The 26,985-nt window shown below is 31.4% G+C and overlaps 2 protein-coding genes and 2 non-coding genes across 4 annotated transcripts; all 4 read right to left on the reverse strand.

Annotated features, from left to right (window-relative positions):
• Nucleotides 1–9,786: 9,786 nt before the first annotated feature.
• LOC130800641 (40S ribosomal protein S30) lies at nucleotides 9,787–11,605 on the reverse strand. Its single transcript, XM_057664205.1, has 3 exons — nucleotides 11,437–11,605; nucleotides 11,199–11,336; nucleotides 9,787–10,033 (listed from the first exon to the last, which is right to left on the reverse strand). The coding sequence occupies exons 1-3, from the start codon at nucleotides 11,438–11,440 to the stop codon at nucleotides 9,987–9,989; spliced, it is 189 nt and encodes a 62-aa protein (XP_057520188.1). The 5' UTR covers nucleotides 11,441–11,605; the 3' UTR covers nucleotides 9,787–9,986.
• On the reverse strand, nucleotides 10,175–10,302 carry LOC130802001 (small nucleolar RNA snoR86). The gene has a single exon (XR_009039720.1). It is a non-coding gene; the product is annotated as a small nucleolar RNA snoR86 (small nucleolar RNA).
• LOC130802002 (small nucleolar RNA snoR86) lies at nucleotides 10,643–10,770 on the reverse strand. Its single transcript, XR_009039721.1, has one exon. It is a non-coding gene; the product is annotated as a small nucleolar RNA snoR86 (small nucleolar RNA).
• A 1,404-nt stretch (nucleotides 11,606–13,009) lies between the features above and the next one.
• Nucleotides 13,010–14,240, reverse strand: LOC130800642 (cytosolic sulfotransferase 15-like). The gene has a single exon (XM_057664206.1). It carries the CDS (start codon nucleotides 14,206–14,208, stop codon nucleotides 13,243–13,245), a length of 966 nt encoding a protein of 321 aa, XP_057520189.1. The 5' UTR covers nucleotides 14,209–14,240; the 3' UTR covers nucleotides 13,010–13,242.
• Between the last annotated feature and the right edge of the window lie 12,745 nt (nucleotides 14,241–26,985).

The following is a 26,985-nucleotide window of genomic DNA, read 5'->3' on the forward strand; positions in this document are numbered from 1 at the left end:
ATATCTTAGACCACTAAAAGTTTACTTTTGATAAGTGCAATCATATGCACTTATTACGTTTATTTTTATGCTCCTATGATAAAGTAAAGTGGTAGTTTAGGATTGTTTTTAGTCCATTTACTCTAATTTGCAATAGTTTGATCATTTGGGAGTAATTGGGTTAATTATGATGATATTTGGGTATGTTTATGCCAGGATTGTGGCTTTTACAATAGCAGGACATTTTGAGAAGAAGATTGATGCTCGTGAGTTAAAATAACGAAGAAAAGAGGCCGCAAAATGATCCTAAGTACAAAGTTCCATGGTCTAAAGAAGAGCCTACTCGGCTTTGAGAAGGAACCAATGCAAAGCCGAGTCGGTGTAACCTTCTGAAATTAAGCATTATGGGCAGTACTCAAAGCCGACTCGGCTTCACAAGAGAATCAAGTTACGCTGAGTCGGCATTATGTTATGGAAAATAGTAATCTTGGCAGTCACTAAAAGCCAATCGCCGACTCGGCTTTCTGCAGAGGTTTTTAACCGCTGAATCGGTGTTTTCTGCTGACGGTTATTTTTTAGGAACCACTATAAATAGTGGTAGTTATTTTTTATCATTTGTCAGTTTTTTCTTAGTTAGTTTTCAGTTTTCTCTCTTTTTGTTATTCCTTTTAGAGCTTTCATTGTTGAAAAACTCCATTGTCACATTTATTTTTATTGCAATCTACATTCTTGTTCTTCACCATTAGTAAATGTTTTTGATTTATTGCTTTATTATTTATCTTTTTGCATTAAATTATTCATTATTTTCATGTGTATGTAGTATTTCAATTAGGGTTTCATTCATCATTAATTGCATATTAATCATCATGTCTAGTGAGTAGTTTTCCTCTCTAGGGTAGGGTTAAGGGATAAACCCTAATTCGAAGCATGGAATGATATTTTAACGATTAATTGTGTGAAATTTGGGTCTATGTTTAAATCTATGCTTAATGAATCTTAATTTACACATCTTTATTAACCTTTTCAATAAAACGGAAGTTTGTGATTATAATTAATTTAGGATTGAGGTATATATTTAAGTTAAATTCCTATTAGTTTAGCCAATAAAATGGAAGTTTGACGATTAACACTAATAAGGTCTTAAACCGATATTGATCAATAGAGTGGAAGCTTGAGATTGATTAGAACACGTTTAATTATGCCAAAGACTCAAATTCATTCAATTATGAGAGTAATTGACTCCCATGTTAGAATTAGGTGATTACCGACACTCTAGATTTGCCATATTATTATTATCTTCGTATTAATCATTGTCTTAGCTTTAATTATTAGTTTTATTTGTATCAATTTAGTTATTGCTTATAGTAGTGTTAGTTTCTCAACCCAACTATTTGTTGATCCGTGTCTCATAGTCATTAATTGAATAAATTAGTTAACTTGCTTGCTTGAGTTCGGCTCATATTGCTACACGTACACCGTGCGCTTGCGGTAATTTAAAATTTGCCCATCAACTTTCACTTATCTCTTTTTGTTCTTATTGTTTGAACATTTACATATTTACTCACATATTTATTTATTTATTCATCTATTTATATATCTCGTTATTTATACTATTTATGTTGATGGTTAAACTTGTGTTGTAAGATGCATGCATGTAGAATTCTTTCTATATGGGATATTTTTGACTGCAATCCTCTTGCCCTCTTTTAGGAGGCAAAGGGAAACCAAAAGTTGACAAATTCTTTAAAGGTTCTATCCAATTTTTAATAATCATGATATTCTTCTAACAACCGCGTATCTTTGAAGACTTAACATATACTACATAATTTAAATTGAGGACCCCAATTTTTTAGGCCATGTACGGTCAAATATGTTGAAAATGCTTAGAACATCCTCTGTTAGGAGGGACTGCAGATATGGTATGTCTGTTACACCCGAACCATGATTTTTAGCGGGATACTAGATTGATGACTTTGACCAGGTCATATCTCAATTATGTCTTCTTGTAGAGGTAGTGAAGATAGTAGTACATTTGTCTAATATATTTTATTATCATTATTTCACATAAAATAGTATTACTATCTATTGCAAGATACCTTTTTCATTTTTCAAAAATCGTAATATTTTGTTAAATAATATAGAAGTTGTAATAGTTAAATGCTGTACGTTTTGAGACACACAAGCAATATCATTGAAAATTGGTTTTGTAAAATACAAAGGTGCAAATAGACTTCTAATGTTTATGATTCATGAATGAAAATGTAAAATCTTCTTCCATAATACCGTAGAATTCGAGAACTTTACATTACTAATATGCATCCATAAGATGACTAATACAATACATGTTTTGTTACTTTTTATTTCACTAACGCAATAAAAATTTATAAATACTAATTAGATTTTATAAGGTGATCATTCATTATTGAATCAAAGATTTGTTTTTGATGTTTGTTAAATGAATACCAATTCTAGTATTATGTAGGACTATCCTTTATCTTGGTACATCGATTCGAAAGCAATGAGGCATGTGTGCAAACATAAACAATTCCTCAAAATCTTGCATAAGGTTGTTGATAGAGAGTATCTCTACATGAGGAACAACTCATCCATCAAGGTCCATGCTAAAGGGCATGTAGAACTTTTGTTTACAATGGGAAATCTCTTGGTGTTGAAAGATTTGTATTATGCATCCGGCATTAGTAGGAACTTTGTCTTCGGTTCACTTTTGAATCGATTAGGCTATAGGCTTGTATTTGAAGCGGATATGTGTATTATCGTCAAGAGTTAACTTATTTATAAGACATACTTATTTACAATTTAATTTTTTTAAACTTTCTATAATTTGTAATCCTAAACATGTGGTATGTAATGTTGATGTTTTATGTAATGTACATGATGATTTACATTATTTGTGGTATTTGAGATTAGGACATGTTAACTTTAATAAAGTTTCTTTTATGTCCAAGCATGATATGATACCTTTTTGCCTCACATAATTGTAAGACTTGCATGTTAAATAAAATCACTAGAATATCTTTCAAGAGCATCATAAGGAAATCTGAAATTTTAGACTTGGTACATAGTGATTTGTGTGACTTTCATAGTACACCTTCATTAGGGAATAAAAGAATATGTCATTACATTTATTGATGATTATACCAATTTTTTTTATGTGTATTTGTTGCATACAAAGGATAAAGCTCTTAGTTTTCTTAAAGTTTACAAAAATGAAGTAGAAATACATATTGGTAGTAGACTTAAGACACTTAGAACAGACAAAGGAAGAGAATACTATGATCTCGTATATTTTCAATGTATGGGCATTATACATGAAACAATCGTTGGATACACACCACAATCAAATGGTGTGGTGGAGAGCAAAAAGGTACTACAAGAGATGGTAAATTCCATATCATCCTACTCTAGCTTGAGTGAAGCATTTAGGGGGGAACCAATGTTGACGGATTGTCACATACTTAACCGTTTTCCATCTAAAACCGGTAAGGCAACTCATTATAAGCTTTGGTACAAAAGAAAGTCAAACTTAAGTTATCTTAAGGTTTGGAAATGACTAAAAATGATCCAACTAAACTCATTTACGTTGGGATTATTCGAAGTAAAAGTCAAGAAGGTCGAAATTGTGGTCAAAGTCTTGGTCTACTTAAAATCTTATTATTGAAGTCACTTGTGAAGGTACTTGCATGGATGTTGCTTGAATATTGCCAAAGAATGGTAGCATGTTGATTTATCCTTGATGATTTAAAAAGCCACGATTTGCTTAAGGAAGCCATAACTTTTGGAGGTGTTATTTTAGCCACAAAAGCTACTTAAATTAGCACATAATTATGGGGAGTTATATGGGGTGATTGGACGATTAAGTAGCTAATTAAGTTAGTGATTTATGGGTGAATAATTATGAATTGAATGTGGTAGTTATCTTTCCTTGAATATGGAAAGTATTCAAAAGAGAATCATTCCATTTAAATCGTCAATCATAGGATTTAGTAGGGGTATTACTACTGATTTGACTATTTTGTCAAAGGGTTGAAGGGCTAAATAAGGCAACTATGATTTTTGTCTTATTTCAAACGTTTATTCCTCTCATCTTTCATTTCAATGGTTGTAGTAATATTTTCCATTCATTTCATTGGGATAATCATTAAGAAAAGCATCCAAAAGCAACATTTCATTCTTTTATGGGATTAATTGCTCACCTTTTTATGAGAGTTTATTGTTGATTTTCTCTTCAATTTCCATCATTCATTTGGTCATTCAATATGCTTGGTTCAAAAGTAATTATATTTCATAAAAGTTATTCTATGGATAAGAGCATCAAGGTTAACATTCAAAGTCGTTCTATTGCTTATTCATATGGCTTCTCGAAAGGGCATTCAAGGCTTTTAAACTGATTCAGAGAAGAATCCAAAGGCCACGTATTTTTGGGCTACGTTTTCTATCATCAACAAGGGATAAATGAAGTCATTCAATAATAGGAATTAAAGGTCTTCTATTTCTTATTTTAATTAGCAAGAATAAGAGTCGTTTATGGCATGTAAGAGTCGTTTGATTTAGCATCCTAAATGCTTAGTATTCTAGCAAGTTTACATAGGATTGTGGTTGTGTCTTTATGTAATTACTTGAATGGTTTGTATTCAAGTGTTTAGTTTAATTTTGATTTTTCATATGCTTTGTAAGCCTATGTAAAGGCATAGGTGCTGAATGAAAAACACATACACAATACAAGATGAAAATGAAATTCCAATTAAACCTGTAAAAATTTTTATTGTTCATATACTTGTGTTTAAGTATTGCATGTTTATCCAAATTGTGAGTTATACATATATTTGATGAGATCAAAGTGTTTATGAGAGTTCCACACATTTAATTTGTAATATTCTAATTTCAGTTGAGTATTCCTTAAATTGATATTACAACCTAGTAAGTTTAAGTGAGTGTTCCTTACTTACATATCCTTTAGTTTGATTCAAGTGAGTGTTCCTTATCAAACATAATCGTTCGTTTATTTATTTTACCATATCATTAAATATCCGAATTCATATTCAAAAATTCATTGGAAATCGATTTCATAGTCTTGAGAACTAATCCAAACAAAAATCTGATATTTTCGTAACTCCATAATATAGCTACAAAAAAAACACTTTCTTACCATCTTTCTTTCTAAGCTAAACACTTTTTTTTTTCTTTCTAATATTCCATTTGGGTTCCCCTCGTTTTTTGTTAAACTAGTCCCAATAGTTTACACATCATGGAGTCCTATGGTCGTTGATGATTTGACTAAATCCTCTCTATGCAATAAATTTTTACACTTTAATTAACTCTAATGACTAGCATTAGTGGTAAGTAAGGGGTCAATCCACAGGTAAATGCTTATGTGACAAGTAGAATTTTATGACAATGAAGATTTTTTTGTTTTTGGTTTGGTTTGTAGTGTTAATAACAATGATACAAATTCAAATTATAAGTTAAAGGCTAAAGTTTGGTGAGTTAACTTCTTGATTTACTAAAGGATGAGTTGAAAATATGTTTTTGACCAAATTCTATGATGAGAAGTCTTTTTATTTTAGCTCCACAACTTCTGGGTATAGGAACTATATAGTTATTAATATGGTTTAGGAGATTCGGCTTCTTGGCGTAAAACTCAACCATACTACTAACGTTTATATGCTTATGACTTTCATTCATGTTGAACAAGAAGCAATCATACAAGATAGGCATAGTTCATCATCCTAAGGACTAACTAGGTGTCGAAGGAATCCTAATAAAGTTAGCTTCCACGTTACTCTTTACTGGCGTGAAATCATATTTCACAAGTGTTCAATACATTCAATCAACATAAATTGTCCATGGATAGAGATCGAAATGAAGTTTCGATTCCATACCATGGAACTCACATATTATTTTATGTACATATTTATAATCAAGCCATTTCCCCTATAAGCAAATTAATATCTTAACTACATCCCCAAACTCTAGAAAGTGGACTACTCACTCATGTTTATGGAACAACACACATAAACTATCATAATATATATGCTTTTCGCAATAAATTAAAATGGGAAAGTTATAAGACTTACTACCGTCACTAATGGAGGGGTTGAGAATCACAATCATAAGATCAAGAACTTCAATGTTATATTCAATTACTCCAACAAGTTGTATACATACACCTACAAATTTCTGAAATACCCAAGAATTTTTTGATTACCAAATGAAAACTTCCAACTACAAGTGTTTACAAACAAGATTATTACTCGAGCTTGAAATTAAGAACTAGAATGCTAAAGAAAGTGTTTAAATGAAGACTAAAGAAAGTTTCTGGATTTATAAACTACTTTAACAACCGTTTTTTTAAATAATAATAATAATAATAATAATAAATAAATTTCAGAAAAAATATAAAAAAAATAAAAAAGAAAACATAACTCCCATTAACAATAACTTCCCACTACTCCCTCTAAACCTTATAACTAACCTCACTTACCTCTTATAAATCAAACTAATTACCCTTAATTTCATTCACATTATTACTCACACTTCCTTCTTCTCCTACAAATTATTAATTCTGACCTTAGCTTTTCTGGCGATACGACGGTCACCGGGATACCACCGGCGTACGACGGCGGCCACCGGAGCCACCGCCGGCCGACACCTTCTCCTTCTTCCTTCTCCCTTTCTCCTTCTCTCTCCTCCTTCCCTTTCTTCTTTCTTTTCGTGGGTTCCTGACTCACCCACTCTTCTCTTTTTTTTTTTTAATAATTATGATTATTATTTTTTTTTTTTAACCCTTACAATTTTAAATCTTATAATAAAATGAGTTAACTATGTTATTTTAACCTTGCTCTTTTATACTACTCTTACAATTTAAATTACATGTTTAAATTTATTCTTTTTTTAAATAAAGTATATAAAATAAAAAGGAGTCTTTTAAATTATTTTTGAATAGGTTGATCGGGGTATTAAATTGAGATATATTATTTTCTCGTGTAGACAGCGGATTCGTAGACAGAGATTATTAGAAGCGTACGTTGTCTAGGATCGCGTGACAAGGTAATTCTCAATGTCCATCTAATTAGGACTATTCCGTTAGTATTATGTGCTAAGTGATAATTAATGTGTTTAAATGGGTGCATGATTTGATATGACATTATTTTATATGATGTTAAGCTTAATATATTCTCAAATTATATTTATTATTATTTTTGACAAACTTGAATTTATAATTTTTATTTTGATAAAATTTATATTATTATTTTGATAACGAAATTTGATACGATTTATTTGAAAGAAAAATATTTATGATATTAATTCCTATTGCCACCAATTGATGTTAAAATGGTGATTTGGAAAATGAGATTTCAGTTGGATATTCCTGAGATATATATTTATTGGGAAAATTTATGATCATAAAATAAATTGTATAATGAATGTTTGTGTGCTCGCGACTAATTATTAAAATATATTAAATCACGTAAAGTGTAACATGAGGGAAACGAAGCTCTTATATTTGTTGTGATCCAAGTATAAAGGTGATGAACAGGTTGTCCTGTTTGGTTAGTATAGCTGCCGACAGGTATTATTATTTCTGATACTTGATACGATGTTTGGTCTTCAGTCTATTTGTTGTGATCCAAGTAGAAGGGGTGTGCACACTAGGATTCCCTGAGACTACTCTGCTGGCCTTGAATTATTTGGGGTGACGACCTCTTGATGGCCTCGGCCTACTGGCGTTCTCGTTCCCTTAAATTAAAAATTGATTATGTGTTTGTCATTATTAATTATCAATTTAATAAATTGGTTTATGTGATATTATATATATTATTTTCTCAAATTGTTTTCTATTAAACTCAGCTATATGTTATTTTCTAAAATTATTTCCAATTTGGTTATATTGTATTTTCTTAAATCATTTTCAAACTTAATCGTCTTACGGGATGGAGTTGGAATTACTCAATTTTTCTGATTTTGGGAGTTTTTCCCTTGTTTTTCTTGCATTCTTATGTTATAGGTTATTGATTGCATGGGAATCGCGGAGTAAGGATCAATTAGAAATATAGCTTTTACTAGAGTCGTATTTCAGTTTAAATTTTACCTTAGGTTGTTTAAATTTTATATGGACACAAATTACGTTTCAGTCTTTTCTTATGTTGTAAAACCCTTTTGTTGAATTTAAAATTATTAAGTTATTTCTTAGTCGTTAAGCCTTACATTTATTGTATTAGAAATAGATGTGGCGGTAACACTCCCATGAGTAGGTTTTGGCTCATGTTTTTCATTAAAGGTGTTTTCAAAAGTCCGACCTATTCTGAGGGTGTTACAACTACTTTGAACATACTCAAAGATGAGTATTTAAGAGAAGAATAGAAGATGAACTTGGTTCAGCTTGTGAGCTGATGGTTTGTGTTTCTTTCAGAAATTTGGAGTATTTATAGCCAATTTGATGAGATTTTCCACTTGCATTCATGATGATGGTCAAACAAGCAACCCCCTTCATCATTAGCAGCAGATGCGCAGGAGTAGGAGGGCTGACGCACGGAAGGGGAGGAAGCATGAGGCAAGAAATCACAGGCCAAAAAGCAAACAATGATCTGCAGACCTAAAACAGTCGGGTCGACTAGTCCTGGTCGACCAGTCAACTAGTTGGTACCCGCTGCGCACTGCATCTTTGAAATGCCATAACTTGGTCATTTCTTATCGAAATTGGGTATGTGACCATTTGTTTTGAAGCTAACGAAACCAAGTTTAATCTCCAATATAAACGTAGCTTTCCTTTGGTTGGGCTTCTTTGCGTTAATTTGACTATTTTTTGTCACCAACTTAGTTTCTAAGGTCACCAAGCCTCCAAGAATAAGAAGTTAAATATAATTAGCGCTTGTGACGGCTCAATCATGAAGGAAAACCTTTAAAAATTGACAAAACAACAAACATTGTACCAAAAAAGTAAAATCCTCAAAAACAAGCATAAATGGACTAAATCAAAAGAATAAAGCATAAAGATGGCATAATTATGAGTCAAAATTAGGGGATAAAATATACATGCGTATCAAACTATATTATCCTTTGGATTCAAATTCAATCAAGCCGTAAGTGCATATATAGCGAATTTGATAACAAAGGAATTGGAGTTATCATTTGCCTATATGTTGATGACATGCTCATCTTTGGTACTAATGTAGTATAAGTCCAAGAAACAAAAGATTTTTTATGTAGATCCTTCCAAATGAAGGATATGAGGGAGGCCGATGTGATCTAAGGCATTAAGATCATAAGAGATGGTAGTTGGATTAAGCTAACTCAATTGAGAAACCGCTTAAAAAGTTTAGCATGTTATACACAACTCCAGTCTCAAATCCCATGTAACCGAGTATGAAGTTCACTAAACATACCGGACAACTAGCTTCACAATTAGAGTATTCAAAGTTAATTGGATCTTTAATGTATGCTATGTCGTGTACTAAATCGGACATAGCATTTGTATTTGGTAAACTAAGTAGATTTAAAAGCAACACGAGTCCCTGTCGTTGGATGGGGATACAGTGTTGATGTCTAACCATGAAACTTGTCTTCATAAAATCAAACTCACTTGAAGAGAAATCAAAAGGCTTTAAGTAGAAGTGCGTATGTAAGAAGGGAGGTACAAGAAAATTATACTGACCAATAAAGAGAATGTATTGTTTAGGACGGCAAAATAAAAATCATTAGGACAAGTGGACAAAATTACAAAGCCCCTAAACACTAAACAATAGAATAAATTGAAAAGCAAAAAAATCAGATGTGAACTAAACAGAATAAGTTGAAAAACAAAAATATCAGATGTAATTGTTAATTGTTAGTATCAATATATCATGGTATCCAACACTACACAAAATCTCCACAACACCAAAAATAACAGAAGTTTAACATGCTCATTACTACAAAAGACTAAAAAGAAAGCTACTAGGATATAAACTATAAGGCTGTAATTGACATTGTTGTTGAAGGCTTGGATCTTACTTCTCTGATGAGTTTGGTCCTCTCTTCTTGCCGAATCCAACAACTGAAATCAAATGCATCAAAACGAAAAACGATCAAACTTTATTTTTGTTGAAACAGGCATCAAACAATCAGTCTTAGAATCAAGATCAAACAAGGATGAAAATTCAAGCATGGTTGACAACTATACATGATAATAAGCTTAAATGTAGCAATTTGTTCGAGGCCACAATCGACACAAAAAAAGTTCGAAAGGCACGGAGAATTGCCCTATGTTTCCTATAGCCAACCTTCAATGCAAGGTTGCATCATTCAAATTTGATTACCTTGCTCTGCAAATTGGCAAATTCCTTCAAATATTCTTCCCATAAGCATAATCATTTATTTTTGGTTTATATTACAATTGAAAAAACGTATCAACTTAGAAAAACAAAACCATGATACAAACACTACATACAACCCTATACTATTCTTTCCATTTGAGATCAGCAATATGCTAATTAACTATAATTCACTTGTAACAATCACATGATGTATTTAATTTTACGTGTTTAGTAATTAAATATATACTGATTTCTACAACATTAGTCGGATGAAATCAAACAACAGTCAAAATTAACCAAAAAAACACTTTATCATAATAGCATTGAATACGTAGTAAATGAACATAAAGCATGTAGCAATTTGTTCGAGGCCACAATCGATACAAGCATAGATCGAAAGGCACGGAGAATTGCCCAATAATTCATATTGCCAACCTTCAATGCAAGATTGCACCATTCTAATTTAATGAACTTGCTCTGCAAATTGGCGATTTCCAATCACGGATATCTTAAAAACTTAGCTCTAACAATAAAGTTGAGCAAAAGGAGAGAAATCTCAAGGATCTCTCAACTCCATTTGCCATTTGGACACACTATTGACATTATCTACAAAAGAAAATCCACAATATGTAACAGCCTGCCACAACAGACATAAACACAAAGCTTAAAAGGTACAGCAAATTTCCCTATTTTCTGAAACATCCAATCAAAACCCTACTAGTATATCTCCAAAATCATTTGCTACCAAATATAAAACTATTAACAAAACAATCATTCAATTATTCAATCACAAAGAGAAAAATGAACACAGATATCCATTAACAAATCAACACTTCAATTAATGATTCACTTCCAAATTAACCACACAATAAAAAAAATTAGCAATAACAGAAAATAAAAAGTTACCGGCAGTAACAAAACGGCGATTGTATTGCATACGCTTGTGAGCGCGTCCACGGGGCTTCTTCTTCTTATCTTGCTTAGCAACCTTCGGGGTTTGCCCTCTAACCTTTCCAGCACGAGCCAAAGATCCGTGAACCTTACCTAATAATTCATCACCATCACCAATAACCAATAATCAATTGACGTAATGCGAAAAGTATAAATTAAGACAATGAATTGGAACAAGATGAAGATTGATTACCCATGGTGTCTGATGTTGTTGTTCGGCTGCTGATTGATCCTTGGCGATGTTTTTAGGTTTTTGATACTTTGCAAGTGGGTCTTTTAAAGGAGTGATGAACGAAATTAGGGTTTGTGTTGAATTGGGTTTTCCAGGATATGGGACTGATGTGAATTTTGATGTTTTAGGCCCATACCCATGTTACTTGGATGACCCGATATTTCCTAATTCCTATACATCTAGATTTAGAAAAATAATATAAAAAAATAGCTCGTTTTGTATAAAATTGTCTTTACCCATTATTCTAATCGATCAATTGTATGTGATCACACTAATACACTAAATGTACATAAACTAACCTGATATTTAAAAATTTTTGAAAAAACAAAATGGCTACTCACAAAAACTTTTACTACCTTCATCTCAAAAAAAAAAATTTTACTATCAACATTTCATTGAAAATGTCACATTTACTTTTTCACGGTACCCAGTGCACTTATTTAATGCTTAATATCTTTTATTATATATAATAAAATATTATAAAAGTAGATATTAATAATCTTTGCATTGAGATAAGTTAAATAAAATCTCACTTGACTATGTTTTAATTTATAAAATTAAGAATAAAATAAAAATAAGAATAACAAGTGAATAGTATCAAAAGGTAAATGAGATTTTTCAGTGGAATGGAGTATCAGGGAAAATTACATGGTAAACTTTAAGGGTATCGATATTGATATTTACAATCCTAAGGATTATACACAAAAATTAACAAATACTCTTTATTATTAATTTTTTTTAAGTTTTTTTTAAGAGAAACTAGCATGAAAATTGAAAATAATTAATGTTTAAGTAATTATTTTAAGTTTTCAAGAGATTACACAATTAAAATAATAAAATATAATAAAGCATTTTATATTGCCAAGGCAAATATTATATTGAATTACATTAAAAAATTTCTAAATTCTTTCTTATATATAGCCATAAAGGTTGTATATAACATTCTCCAAATTTTAATTTATAATCTACATCATTTTTTTTAATCAAATTTTGCATTTCTTAACCTGGTTAATATAATCATGCCTTATTTTAAATGTGAGTAATTATCGTGTCGAACTGAGCACTATGTCATGTTGGGTTTGATAAGGCATCTTGTGTTTTCTCCATCAAAAGCTAGACGTTCTAACACGTTTGGTCAATCGTATTAGTGTCTGTCGACTAGCACGTCCTTTCATTTTCATTCGTAAAAATTTTTGGTGGTTTATCAATAAGCGTGCAAGAGGTCTAAGTTCAAAACTTGGATCACCCAACTTGTTATATTTAAAGGTGTGAATGTGGTAGATTTACAAATTAAGATACTAGAAAATCGAAATAAAAAGACAAAAAATACCATTGATACTAACTTATTGGTTCATGCAGCTAACCGCAATAGTTTGAAATTAAGAATTTAAATTGTTGTTATTTTAGTTAAAAACAACCGTGTCGAGGGAGTTTTGTGCCACACAATGTTATTTCTCGAAATGATAAAGAAAGAAATCTAATTTATATAGTGTTGATAATACTATTTTCTTAGTTTTCACAAGTATTTTAAAGTAATTGTGTATTACACGGATATTAACCTCATCATCTTAGAACAAGTTTTAAAATTTAGAGCATTAAAATTGCACTTGTATACTTTAGTACAATATTCTTATTTCTTTGCAAGAAATCACACCAAATATGATCTAACATAACAAGCTAGCATTTTAATTTACACTAGAAAATTCAACAAAAGATCATACACCATAACCAACTTATTTATGAAAAAAAAAAACTTTGTATTTCTACTTATAATTTCAACCCGTAAGCTGAAAATTTCTCATCCATTATTTTCCCAAACTTCTCCACCATTGAAGGACTCAAGTAATTGACCCAATCACCAACTTCACCTTTCCTAAAAAACCACTTGTTTTCAATGAAAGAATACACCCTTCCATTTTTGTTTGCTTCAACGTCTTTCAATCTCTCAATACTACACAACTTTATGATATCATCAATCACACCTTCCTTTTCTTCTTCCATTGAAAATGGGTATCCAACAAATTCTCCTAATCTCTTCAATTCACCCTTACAATCTTTCTTCAAATCTTCAAACTTGACAAACAATACCTTCTCTTTATTCTTCAAGCTTTCTTTCCAATACCCCAATACATGTTCTTCAAAAGGACCAAATGGGAATTTCCCTTCACAAAACTTGTCAAAGTAACCCTCCATCATAGCTTCATTTACACCATGATTTTCATCATAGTTTAAGTAAAATAACCAAGATGATATGAAAGTGTCAAAAGGGTTTCTACATATGTATATAATCTTGCAATTAGAGTTCTTAATTGAAATGGGTAATGATCGAAAAGGAAGATGGGTACCCAAAAGTCTAGGTCTAGGACTTTTTTCAAGGATTTTGAGATCTGGGTGTTTTGGATTTGCATAAATAATTGATTCTAATTGTGTGATTAACTCATGGGGATTGTGTTTAAGTAAAGGACTTTGAGAAATTTGATGGTTTTTCCTGTTAATGATGGAGAAAAGTAATGCTTTGAGCCAAGTTGTACCTGTTTTGGGAATGCTAGCAATGAAGATATCAGAAGGGTGAGCTAGAAAGTGATTTTGACAGGAAATAGTGGAATCTAGTATGATATTCCAACAATCTTGGTAGAAATACATGGGGTATGAATTGAACCATACCTCTTTTGGTAGGGATGCTTTTAGTTCTTCCTCTTCTGTGTTTGGTGGGATGGTGATGGAGGACCTCATTTGATTTTTTTTGAATGCCCTATGAGTGGTACTAGTGGCTATATATTTAGAAATTCCTAAACAATAACAAAATGTATAATACTCCCTCCAATTCACTATTAATATTTTATTTATTTTATACCCTCTATTCAATGTATATATTTAATCTTTGATATCTCTAATTGTGTATAATTAAAATTATGAAAAGCTGATATAAATAATCTTTGTATTGAGACGAATCAAATTGTATAAAATTGTTAAGGGAGGCGTTAAGGGAGGCGTTTCCAAACCCCCTCCAAATTCCCCATAACCGGCCAAATCATGTCAATTTTATTTATTTTATTTCTTTTTTAAAAATTTTTTGAATTACTTTTGTTCGGTTTTATTCTTACGCGATAAACTTGTTACCCGACGAAACGCGCGCACAACCGAAAGTATACTCGAAATAATTATTTAATATATATAGTCGACTAAATTGTTTTTCATTAATAATTTATATATATATGTATTATTATTTTTTTATCGATAATTTAACGGGGTTTTACAATTACTCTTTATCTTTCATAATTTCATATTTATCTTTTTTGGTGTGTGTATGTATATTTTTACTATCTTATTTTTAATAGTTTTTTTTATTGACTTATTAGACAAATATATAAAGTCAAAAACACTTATTTTTTTCTATAGGGGTAATCATAGGAAAGCTTCAATTACATTTGTTAAATATAATTTTTATTATAAATCAAGTTCTTTTCAGGCTATATAATTTTAAATATTCTAATAGTTTAACTAGCGTTTATTTAATAAATAGTATATTAATCCCCCAAACTCAAAATTATGGCTTCGTCCGACTAGGAAAAAAATAGTATTCGACAATATTATCATATTGAATTACACCCCACAATAAATGCGGGAGGTACACAAATAATAAAATGGTCTTTGGAATCTTAAAATAGTGAGAGAAAGAGCTTTAGAGAAAATGCAACAATTTGATATCTAAAAGGAACTAAATTAATCAGACTTGACCACATGTTGCATTCTCTACAATAAAAAGTATACTCGATTGATTATATTTAGTGTGCAGATTTTTGCTTTGTACTTTTCGATAAGTAGATAGCACTAATATTATCACAATATACTGCTTTGAAGTAGGATAATAAAGTTCAAGAAATAAATGTTGTAGCCAACATGATTCAGAAAATAGTGATGGTCAAAGCACATTATTTGGTCGTTGCACCGGAACGAGAATCTGTAGTTTATCGGTTTAACAACTAAGAGAACAAATTATCACCCAGAAGACATGATTAGCAAATTTTGCTTGTTCAATGTAAATGCAGCCCATATGGTATTGAATAAATATTCTAGATGCAACATTAGTTTTTTTTTTTTGGATTATTTTGATAAATTAGTATAAAAAATAAAAAATAATTCTTTTTTGAATAAGAGCCAAGTCACACAAAACGTATGACTGTCCATAGGTATATTCGTACAAGATGTGCAACTACGCCTAGGTACAGTTACACATTTTGTGCGATGGCCTTTTTCCAAATATTTTTTGGTATTTTTTGAAACTAAAAATTCAATAAAAATAAGATAAAGTTAATCAAAAATTCTATATATTACTTTTCTAGAAAGACATTAGATATTAATTAAAAATTTGATAAATTTAAAAGTTTGACAATATGAATTAAAAGTTATACTCAAAATATTAAATAAGACCATCTCTATTAGGCTGACTTTTGTATATTTAAGGATGATTAGTATGCTATTTTTACTGTCTAGAAACGGAATCAAATAGGTAAATCCCTTTTCACACAATTTTGTTTAAGGTCTAGGTAATCGAATCCCTTACCGAGGGAATCCCAAACCCTTACTCTGTTGCCGTTCATATATCATTGGAAACAATTTTTGTTTCCCTGAGCTTGATAGTTTATTGCAAACGCACTTCTTAGGTAAAGTGTTAAAATTTCATTAGTTCTTCGGCAGCATTAATTAAATATTATTTATCTTTATCATCTCATCCGTAATATTTACTTTTGTTTCTCTCTCCTCAACAAAAATGCAACAACAAAGATCCATCCTCTTTTTCCTTTTCGAAATCCGTACTGGAAAATCGCAACGCCACCGCCTCACAGCGCTTATACACAGACCTTGAATGCACAATGAGAATGTTTGAACTGCTGTGAATAATCCCTACTATTAATTATTTTTAAATAATTCAATCTTTGTATATTTTTTGCTGACAGCGTCCTTTCAAACATTTTAATCGATACTATTGTAGATACATACTAAGTTTTACGCTCACTTTTTCTTCCTCATGCTTCTTCGTTTGTCTACCCCTACACTTTTTTGGTGGTAAGTACCTATACTAGCCGGTTAACATGTGAAAATGAGTGTTGTTAGCAAAAAATATATAACGATTAGATTAATTAAAAATAATCAATAGTAGAAATTATTCACAATATATAGACAACAAAATATAGGATTATTCAGGACATTTTTTCCAATAATTTAAATTACCAATATTTTTATTGTTGCATTTGATTACTTTCATTCAGTACCAAACAAGAAGTAAGGAAATTAAAAGCAATTGTTTCCTTTCCTAAGATAAACCAAACAATTTGCAACAATAACAGTTACCATTATGGTTACCCCTCTTTATTTGTTACCTTTCAATTCCATTTCCCTGCCTCATACGAAACACCCGGGTTTAAGTAATTACTTACGATTTAAAAGTGATCGATTAGAGAAATTGATTAATTACATGATCCATCTCATGGTGAGACAATTTCATACAAGACAAGCTGAAACTTATAACCCTTTTTTAAAAAAGAAAATTTAAGAAAATATTAAAAAAATTTCATAAAATTAGTTATCTCAGACATTTTTAATGTGGACTTTACCTACAATACTGCTTTGATACACAAATTATTCGTTAAGATTAACATTTTTTTGAGATGACGTTGAGATCAACTTAATAGAGTTTAATTTAGAGAAAAGTTAAGATACTCCCTCCGTCCCACTCAATTTGCATTATTTGTTATTTTGGTCCGTTCTATTTAATTTACATTATTTTTATTTTTGGATAATGACCTACTATTATGTTTTATCCCATCTATTTATTTTAACTCTCTTTTAATTTCATCCACACAATTTCTTTTCTCTCTCTCTCTCCATTTATTATCATTATCTACGTTTTCACTTTTTTTCTTTAAAAAACATCATCTTTTTCTTTGATCCAATCTTAACACGATAGAGAGAAATATACAAGAGCAAAAAAGTTAAAAAAGTGACGTTGCAATAAAAAAGGAAATATTATTATGAATAACACAAATTTTCATTGATTTTCCTATAACAATACTAATTTTTGATTGACCATGAATAATATTCTCTAGGAAAACTGAAAACCCTTGGTGTTGTATTACTCACAAGCAAGGTATATATACAAGTTAGAATAAAATCCTAATACATAAAAGCCACTATTATTATATACAATAGGCCCAAATGCATAATAATCCATAACACCCCCTTTCAAGTTGGAGCATGCAGATCACAAATGCCCCACTTGCGAAGAAGAAAAGAGAATTGAGTTTGCCCCAAAGCCTTAGTGAAAATATCAGCAAGTTATGTAGTAGAAGGAACATGAGAAGGGCTAATGGTACCATCTTGAATGACATTTCGCACAAAATGACAATCAATTTCAATAATTTTGATGCGTTCATGAAACACATGATTTTGAGCAATGTAGAGAGAAGATTGGTTATGACACAACAAAAACATCGCTTTTGGGGGATGCACCCCCAAACTACTAAGCAAACCTTTAAGCCACTTAAGTTCACAAGTCACGGCAGCCATGGACCTAAACTCTGCTTCAGCTGACGATCTAGAGACTGTAACTTGCTTTTTGGTTTTCCACGAAATATGAGAATGTCCAAGAAAAACTAGCCAACCTGATAATGAACAACGAGTAAGAGGAAAACTAGCCCAATCTGAATCACGTCATCCAATTAAAGATAGATCACAATCGAAACGAAGAATGATGCCTTGACCATGAAATAGTCGTATTATTAATGAGATTTTATCAGTCATTTTTAGCACCTAATTTTTTTTATAATTGTTCATTACTAATTAAAATTTAATTAGTGATGGTAGTAATTTGAAAAATCTCTACGATGATTAGAAACTTGTCAACTCGTAACGTAGTTATGAAGTGTAACAAGAAACGTAAACTTTAGAGGTAAAACTTAAAGTTGAGCAACTACCCATAACGTTTCGGGATAATTATAATACTTACACGAAAACTTTATTTACCCATGTTGAGAATAAATTAAATATTTCCTAAACATATACAAGTGATTTTTAAACGTGAAGTACAAGTTAGATAACTTGTTACATATACAACAATTTTTACCCAAACCTTAAACTATCTTAGATAAATCTTTCTTACACCATAATTGACCAAATTGAGGACAAAAACCACCTCAAATCAACCCCAAATAGCAGCCCCATATGGCTGTCACCTACCCCTTTTAGCTCTTTGTATACTTACATACTCAAGAAAATTGTTCTATTCAAAACCCCTTTATTCTACCCAAAGCTTGTGCATCATTACAAGCATGCAAGAAGCAAATATTAGAAGCAAAAGCACTTTATTTTCAGACCATTTTATTCAGCCATAATCCCCAACAAATTGCTCCCAAATTCATCCAAGAACAAACACTAGAATCCTTTAAAATTTCAACTACTAAATCACCTTCTTTTCTCATCAAATCTTCTTCAAAAAATTTAGGGGTGTCAAACAGGTCGGGTTGGGTCGTTTTCAGGTTCGGGTCATATATAATGGGTCAATAGACCCTTGACCTGAACCTGACCCATTTAATTAAATGGGTCAAAAATTGAAACCCCGACCTGATCTGTTGCAGGTCGGGTCAACCTGCTAATGACCCATTTAACCTGCTTTTTTTTCAGGTCATTGAACCCATATATTTCAGGTCATTTGACCCATTTGACCCAAAAATTACAATATTACAAAATTACAATATAAAAACTAATTTATGGCTAACACTGTAAAACATTACAAGCTTCATCCATTAATGGAACACAGTATAACATACTTTCATCCATTAATAGAGTTGAAAATCGAACACAGTACAAGCTTGAATTGAAGATCAGGAAGATTGAACTGCAAAATCTGAAAAATCAGAAAAATCGAACACAATCCAAATCAGAAAAAATCGATCAAAAAAAAATCAAAAAAATGGGAAACAAAGAAATAAATAAATAATTCTTACCTAGGTGCCGCCACAGAGAAGAGGAAGGAGAAGGCACACTCTGAAGTCGCATAGAGAAGCAGCAAGCAAGAGTAAAAATGAAGCAGGATTAAACACAATCTTGCAAAACATAAAGAAAAATGGAGTAAACATAACACAAGCTGAAAAATCGAAAAAATCAAAAAAATCGATAAAAATAAAATAAAAAACAAGATGCAAATTACCAGTTTAGTAAAAATGAAACCCCAACAAATTCGAAAAAATCGAACCCTAAATAACACAAACACGAACCAAATTATTATGAAGAATTAAAGAGAGAAGGGAGAAGAGCAGCCTCCACAGCAAAAAAGGGAGAAGAGCAGGCTGGGGTCGTGGCTGCAGCAGACGCGAGCAGAGGCAGCCTAAATATTGATCGTTGCTGTTTGGGGAAGGTGACGCAGCCCCCTGCTGCTGCTTGGGAGGGCGGCTGCTGGTCGGGGAAAATGGGAAGGAGGCGCACGGGAAGAGAGAGGAAGAAGGAGAGAAAGGAGAGGGAGAAGAGGAGGAAGGAGAAGACGGCTTGGTCTTTGAGCATTTAGGGTTTCGTGGGTCTTTTATACCGTTTTTTTTTTTAAATTATTATTATTATTATTATTATTATTATTATTCTGCTTATTTTATTTATTTTTAAATGGGTTAAATATGGGTCGACCTGACCTGATTGACCCATTTAATAAATGAGTTAAACAGGTTTTTTCGGGTTCAAATATTCAACCTGAACCTAACTCATTAAATAAACAGATCAGGTCGGGTTGACCCATTTAATTAATTGGGTCAAAAATCTAAACCCAAACCCGCTAATTTCGGGTCGGTTTCAGATCAGGTTAGCAGGTCGGGTCAGCTTTTGCCAGCCCTATCAAAAATCCATCTAAAACTTCTGAAAATTTATGTTTATAAACTCAAATCTCCCATAAAAATAATCTTCATCTTAAGAGCTTTTCATAGACACCAAACTTGAAAAAATCCACCAAGTATAAATTAAGTTATGTTCATTTCTTTATTCAGCTAGTTTTTGTTAAAACTTGTTCATGTAAAACATTTTTTTTATTTTACATGAATTTTTCTATAAACTAAGATCATAATAAAATAAGTATTTATCTCTAATCTAAGAAAATCATCACTTATAAATCTATAAAAATCGGCCATAATAGAAAGTAAGAAGATGTATGTTCACAAACATATAAATTTTGTTACTTAAAGGATTCAAGTAAAATTGTGGGACTTAACTAAGTACGGTGCTCAACATAATAAGTATACTCCAAATATGTTAAAATCATCACGAGTATTAGTCTAACAACTCTAACTAGGGAACGTTAAGTGCATGTTAGAAATCCAAAATTATTATTGATTTTTGGATAAATGCAATATGTTTAGTTGAAGAGTTGGAGTTGAGACTTGAAAGGCAAGGACCCGAAGCTAGAACCACTTTCTAAGAACGCGTAGGAGCTCATGTGGGAGCTTACGGAATAATTATATAGGCTTGGAGTCGAGGTATGTCACATGGGGTGATTTTTAAAGATTTAAGAACAAGTTGGGAAAGTTTGTGTATAAACTTGTTTTTTAAAAAAATAAAATTCCGAAAGAGAAATTCTTAAATCTTGAAAAATGATGTCAAAATGATAAATTTGAGTATGGAATAATTTATTACATGTATTATTATTGTGGGCATATGCATGTTGATTTTATAAATTATTGTATGTTTAAAGGCATGTTTAACACTACTTTGTGAAAGTTATTGCGATGAAAATGATTACATGAATTTGAAAATATTTGAAATTCAGTTTAAAAGAAATTTTCAGTAGCTATATGTTAAGAAAATTTCTTGGATACTTTTTGTTGAGATTATTTGTTAAATTGATATTTTAATGGATTTTAAGGTGTTAAATACTCTTATTATATAACATGGTATTAGATGAACTCTTCATCATCAAAAATAATTAATAAAAACATATTATATTTTCTCCAACAAGATTTGGCCATAATATATTTAGTTTGAAATTTTTTCATGATTTTTTAATAATCGTTAAATTGTTTAACGGTAAATTGTAAAATGATAAAATATAAATTAATTACCAAATAAAGACATATGGAGTTGAAATGTTTATCACATACTCATATGGACATTAGGTAAAATTGGTAAAAGTTTGGGAAGGTTTCATTGACATTTAAGGACCTTAATAATTTTTACTCGGTTATTAATAATCGGTAAGTTTGAAAACGGTAAAATATAAAATAAATACTAAAGGACGTCTTTTGGACATGCAAATTTTATGAGACACTTATATAAATAGTAGATATATGATCACAAGTTTATATGGATTTTTGTGGCCATATATGGACTTAAATAGATTTTATTCGGTTTATTGGTAAAATAACGATATTAATTATAAAAAATATCCCACATAATTTTTTATGGTTATTTAAAATTTTATACCCCTTAAAATAGCTTTTGGAACATCATATAATTTTTATAATATTTTATTCGGACTCAAATAATTTTAAACCTATTTTATTCTATTTATCGATAAAATGTTTATACAAAATAATAAAACATCATACATGACTTTTATAAGTTCAAATGGCCTAATAAACATGTTATATGACTTTTGAAACTTTGGTATAATTTTATAAAATAAATTATTAATTATTTACTAATTTATCAAATTAATAGAAAATGTTTATTTATTAAAATGTGTAATATTGTTAATTAAATTTGCGTAAAAATAGACCTATATCAAAAATTTATAATTATATTAATAACCTACTGCCTCATAGTATAAAGTAAGTTTAAATTAGATAGTCTATAAATTTTACGGATTTAAGACACCATTTAAATAACGGTAAATACCTAAATTGTCGAAAATAATTGTAAGATCGTTATAAATTCGCATAACCAGTTATAATCTGATGGGACAACCTTAAATTCATTTTGAATAAGGTATTATAATGACTTGATTAATTTGGGCCTTGTTGGAGAATTAATATGTATTTTGTAAATCAATTATCGATTTTATTATCGGCAAAACTATCTCGTATTTAAGAAAATAGTGTTTTATGAAATCTTTTATCATAATAATTTTATAGACTTATGAATCATATTCTAGTTGTTTGAATGAATTTCAAAACTCTTTTAAGTTATATTTACTTTAAGAAGGATTGAAACGAAACATTTTAGTGGTTCCTTGAAAAATCGTATTGAACTTTAATCACTTTGTTGATGCATTTCCATACATGCTAGTGATGCCCCAATATAATACAAAGGTTATGTTTGATGATATGATTATGCTAAGCATGTTTTACCCATGTGGGAAATATTATGATTTGATTTTGCTAAGTCGCAGATAAAGTATGTTTTGTTATGTTTATTATATGGAAAAAGTTACTATTTTTGACTTTTAAATGCTATTAAAATTACAAGATATATATTATATACAAAAATGTTTTAGCCTAAATGGCTGGTAGATATGCCACAGCAAATGTTGTGTGCATGATTAAACAACTCACCAATGCTGAGCGCGTATTGTTCACAATACCAATGTGTTATACATGCCGGACATGTCGCGGACGGTAGGTCGACTACCAAATGAGTCACAGGATGACTCACAGAGTACCCATGTAAACTTATGATATGAGTTTGAAATTGATTTGGATCCATTGAGATCTTATGATTTATGATGAAAAATGAGAACTTAAAATGACTATAGAGCCATTGAACTGGGTTTGAATGATAATATGATTTATCAAATGAAAAAACATATTTCAAAATGAATTTACTCAAATAAAAAAAAGGGTTTTAATAACTTGTTTGATGGACACCAGTGTGTTTATACTCAGCCTTTTTGCTGATACTATGCTTTGTATGTTTTTTTTCCAATGGTTTTGTTTTTAGAGTAAACCTCTATGGCACCTCGACGGAGAATGGATATACGAGGCGGAAGATGAACCCGAGTTGGAGTATGACTCCCCTTTTGTTTAGATCTCTTTATTGTATTTAAGAGACTATTAGTTTAGATTTAGACTATTTTAAGAATGTAATTTGAAGTTTGGACTTATTTCGATTTGGTTGTAATTTTTCTATATTTTGGACAATTAAGACTTCCGTTATATTGCTTTGGTTTGATTCAAGTATTATACTTGGATATTGATTTGACCTATAAGTAACCCCTTGATTGTGTTGGCAAAAGTAAGCTTCCGCTTCATTAATACTAAATTCCAGTTAGTGTTTGCCTTCATAATTCGAGGCGGTTACAGACCAGGACATCCTTTAAGATATCGAATTACTCTTATAGTAGCATCCCAATGATCACGACGTGGAGCACCAAGAAGCTGAGTAAGGATGTGTACAGAATAAGCCAAATCAGGTCTAGTAAAAGACAAATAGATGAGTTGACCAACTAACCCGCGGTATTGCTTAACATTATCAAGAAGAGGACTAGTAGAAGTTGTTAACTTCTGATTTTGCTCCATTGGAAAAAGAATGGGTTTCGAACCAAGATTACCCGATTCAACAATGATATCAAGAGCATACTTCATTTGACACAACTAAATACCCTCTGAATTTCTAGCAACTTCAATACCTAGTGTACACCAAGATCCATCATATGAAAGCATGAACACAAATACTGTTTAAAAGTAGTAAGAGCAGCATAATCATTCCCAGAGATTATCAAATCATCTACATAAATAAGAATATTAATTTGAATACGACCTTTTTGATAAGTGAAAAGAGAATAATCTGAATAAGATTGCCAGAAACTATAGTTTCAAAGAGATGTAGCCAACTTAGCAAAGAGACATCCGGGTGCTTGTTTCAAGCCATAAAGAGATTTCTATAACCGACATATCTTACCAGGCTGAGCACCATGAAAACCAGGTGGCATTTTCATATACATTTCTTCAGACAAATCTCCATACAGGAAATCATTGTGGACATCCATTTGGTTCAACTCCCAATTTTTAGCTGCAGCTACAACTAGAAAAACACCAACTGTAGTTATCTTCGTTACCAGAGAAAATGTATCTAAGTAATCAATCCCTTCAACTTGGTGATTCTCAAATACAACCAATTGAGACTTAAGGTGCTCCAAACTACTGTCTGAGTTGTATTTAATTTTATAGACCCATCGACTATCAAGAGCTTTTTTTCCAGGTGGAAGATCAGTCACACACCAAGTACCATTGTTTTCTAATGCTTGAATTTCATTTTGCATAGCTTCTGGCCAACTGGGGTCTTTCATGGCCGCCTTAAAGGATTGAGGTTCTGAGGCTCGGTAATAGCTGTAAGAAAATTTCGGTGCCCCACAGAAAATCTATCACAATTAACAAATTGTGCTATAGGATAGGAAATACCTGAGGTCTGGACGAAGTAGATGACGGAGGAGAGAAAGACGAAATGACTTTTTGAATTGTATTAGTAACAAAACCACGCAACTTTGTAGATGTATATCTTATACGCTTGCCTTTCCCTCTTTGATCGTCGTCGAGAACAGTGAGAGTGGCCATAGCCTCCTCCCTCATGGAACTATAAGACCCAATATTGGAGGCCACATTATCACCAGGAGCATTCGCCGCAAGCTTATTACCACTAATCTCTTTGCTAACAATGCTTGTGAGCTGAACTTCTTCATTGCTCGTAGACACTTCCTCCTTGTTACTTGTGGGATTAGTAGTAACAACCCTTTAATGAACAACCCCTCCATCAATAATATCGATATTCCTACTTGCACCAAGACCAAGGAGGTCTTGAAAAGAATCATCAATATAATCAAAATTAGGTGCAACAATATTTGTTGGAGAGGATAAGGTGGAAGGAGTATTATCCGCAAAAGGAAACTCGGTTTCATAAAACTTCACATCCCTAGATACAAAGTATTTACGTGTTTCAAGAACAAATAACTTCTACCCTTTCTTCCCCTGCGGATATCCAACAAATACGCATTTTCTACTTCGACTCATAAATATGTCCCTCTTGGATTTGATATTATGTGCATAACAGAAACACCCAAAGACACGAAGTGTATGATAGGAAGGGGGAGTATTAAATAAAACCTCATAAGGACTTTTATTGTCAAGCAAAGGAGAAGGTGTGTGAGTAATTATATAACTAGCGGCCAAGACACAATCACCCCAATAAGATAAAGGCAAATTAGCCTGAAATCGTAAAGCCCGAGCTACATTCAAAATGTGATGATGTTTGCGTTCAACCCGTCCATTTTGTTGAGGTGTATCAACACAAGAAATTTGAAACAAAATGTCATTATGCTAAAAATGTGATGATGTTTGCGTTCAACCCGTCCATTTTGTTGAGGTGTATCAACACAAGAAGTTTGAAACAAAATGTCATTATGCTAAAAATAATCTCGCATACAATTGAACTTTGTGCCATTATCATTTCACACCACTTTAACTTTCGCATCAAATTGTCGCTCAATCATGGAAAAAAAGAACTAAACATCTTATAAACCTCGGTTTTGTGAAATAAGAGATATACCCACACTGCTTTAGAATAATCATCAACCAAAGTAAGAAAATAAGTAGCACCACAAGAGGAGGGAGTATGAAACTTCCCCCGTAAATCACAATGTATAATTTCAAAACACTTTGTTGTTTTGTGGTCACTAATACCAAACTTATCTCTTGTTTGTTTCGCTTGATGACTTATATCACAAGCTTTGCTAGAAAAGCTACAAGATTTGACCAAAAAGAAATTGACCTCATTACTTTATATGAAGGATGGCTAAGACGTTGATGCCACAAATCAAAAGAAGAGACCCATCAATATTTGATGCACCAATCCTGGGAAAGTCATGAAAATAGTACAGTCCATCTCTCCGTTCACCCACTCCAATCAAAGTCCTTAAGTGTAGATTTGGTATAACAAAAAATATTTTGAAGAAAATCAAAAGACAACTCATTCATCAATCAATTGGGTAACAGAAATCAAATTGCATTGTAGATCAGGGACATAGAATACATTTCGTAGAACAATATTGGAACTCAGTTTCCTATCACCCTTCATGGTGGAGACAACCTGCTTACCATCTGGTAGGCCAATTGGACAATTGGTAATAGTATGAATATTGCTCAACAAATTAAAATTACCAGTAACATGATGGGAAGCACCCGAATCAATAAGCCAATAAGATATACTGCCATTCAAACGATTGCAAGAATCGCTTGTTGAGGAGCGACCAAGCCAATAAAGAAAATGTTGCCATTGTACTTTTGATACTCCAGACATAATGTCATTAAAATGCTGACCATAAGAAGCTTTGTCATTGTGAGGACGTGATATCGAAGCTATGACACGAGATACTTGTGTTTCACGCAGAATATGTATTGACATAATAAAAGAAAAGAAGAAGACAAATTACCTTGAACTTGTCGAATAATAACCAATCGGCCAACATACCAAGTATACCAAATGAATTACACTTACACTAAAAAAAAAATGAATTACACTAAACCAATCAAGCGGTCAGAACGCTGA

This window comes from Amaranthus tricolor, chromosome 15 (assembly GCF_026212465.1).
Source record: "Amaranthus tricolor cultivar Red isolate AtriRed21 chromosome 15, ASM2621246v1, whole genome shotgun sequence".
In the NCBI taxonomy this organism is placed as follows: domain Eukaryota; kingdom Viridiplantae; phylum Streptophyta; class Magnoliopsida; order Caryophyllales; family Amaranthaceae; genus Amaranthus; species Amaranthus tricolor.

Bases quoted from the DNA above. Each gene is read 5' to 3' on its own strand.
- LOC130800642 (XM_057664206.1), bottom strand. From the start codon at position 14,208: ATGAGGTCCTCCATCACCATCCCACCAAACACAGAAGAGGAAGAACTA.
- LOC130800641 (XM_057664205.1), bottom strand. The intron at 10,034-11,198 runs GTAACTTTTTAT...ATTTGATTTCAG, and splicing joins TCGCCGTTTTGTTACTGCCG to TTGTTGGATTCGGCAAGAAG.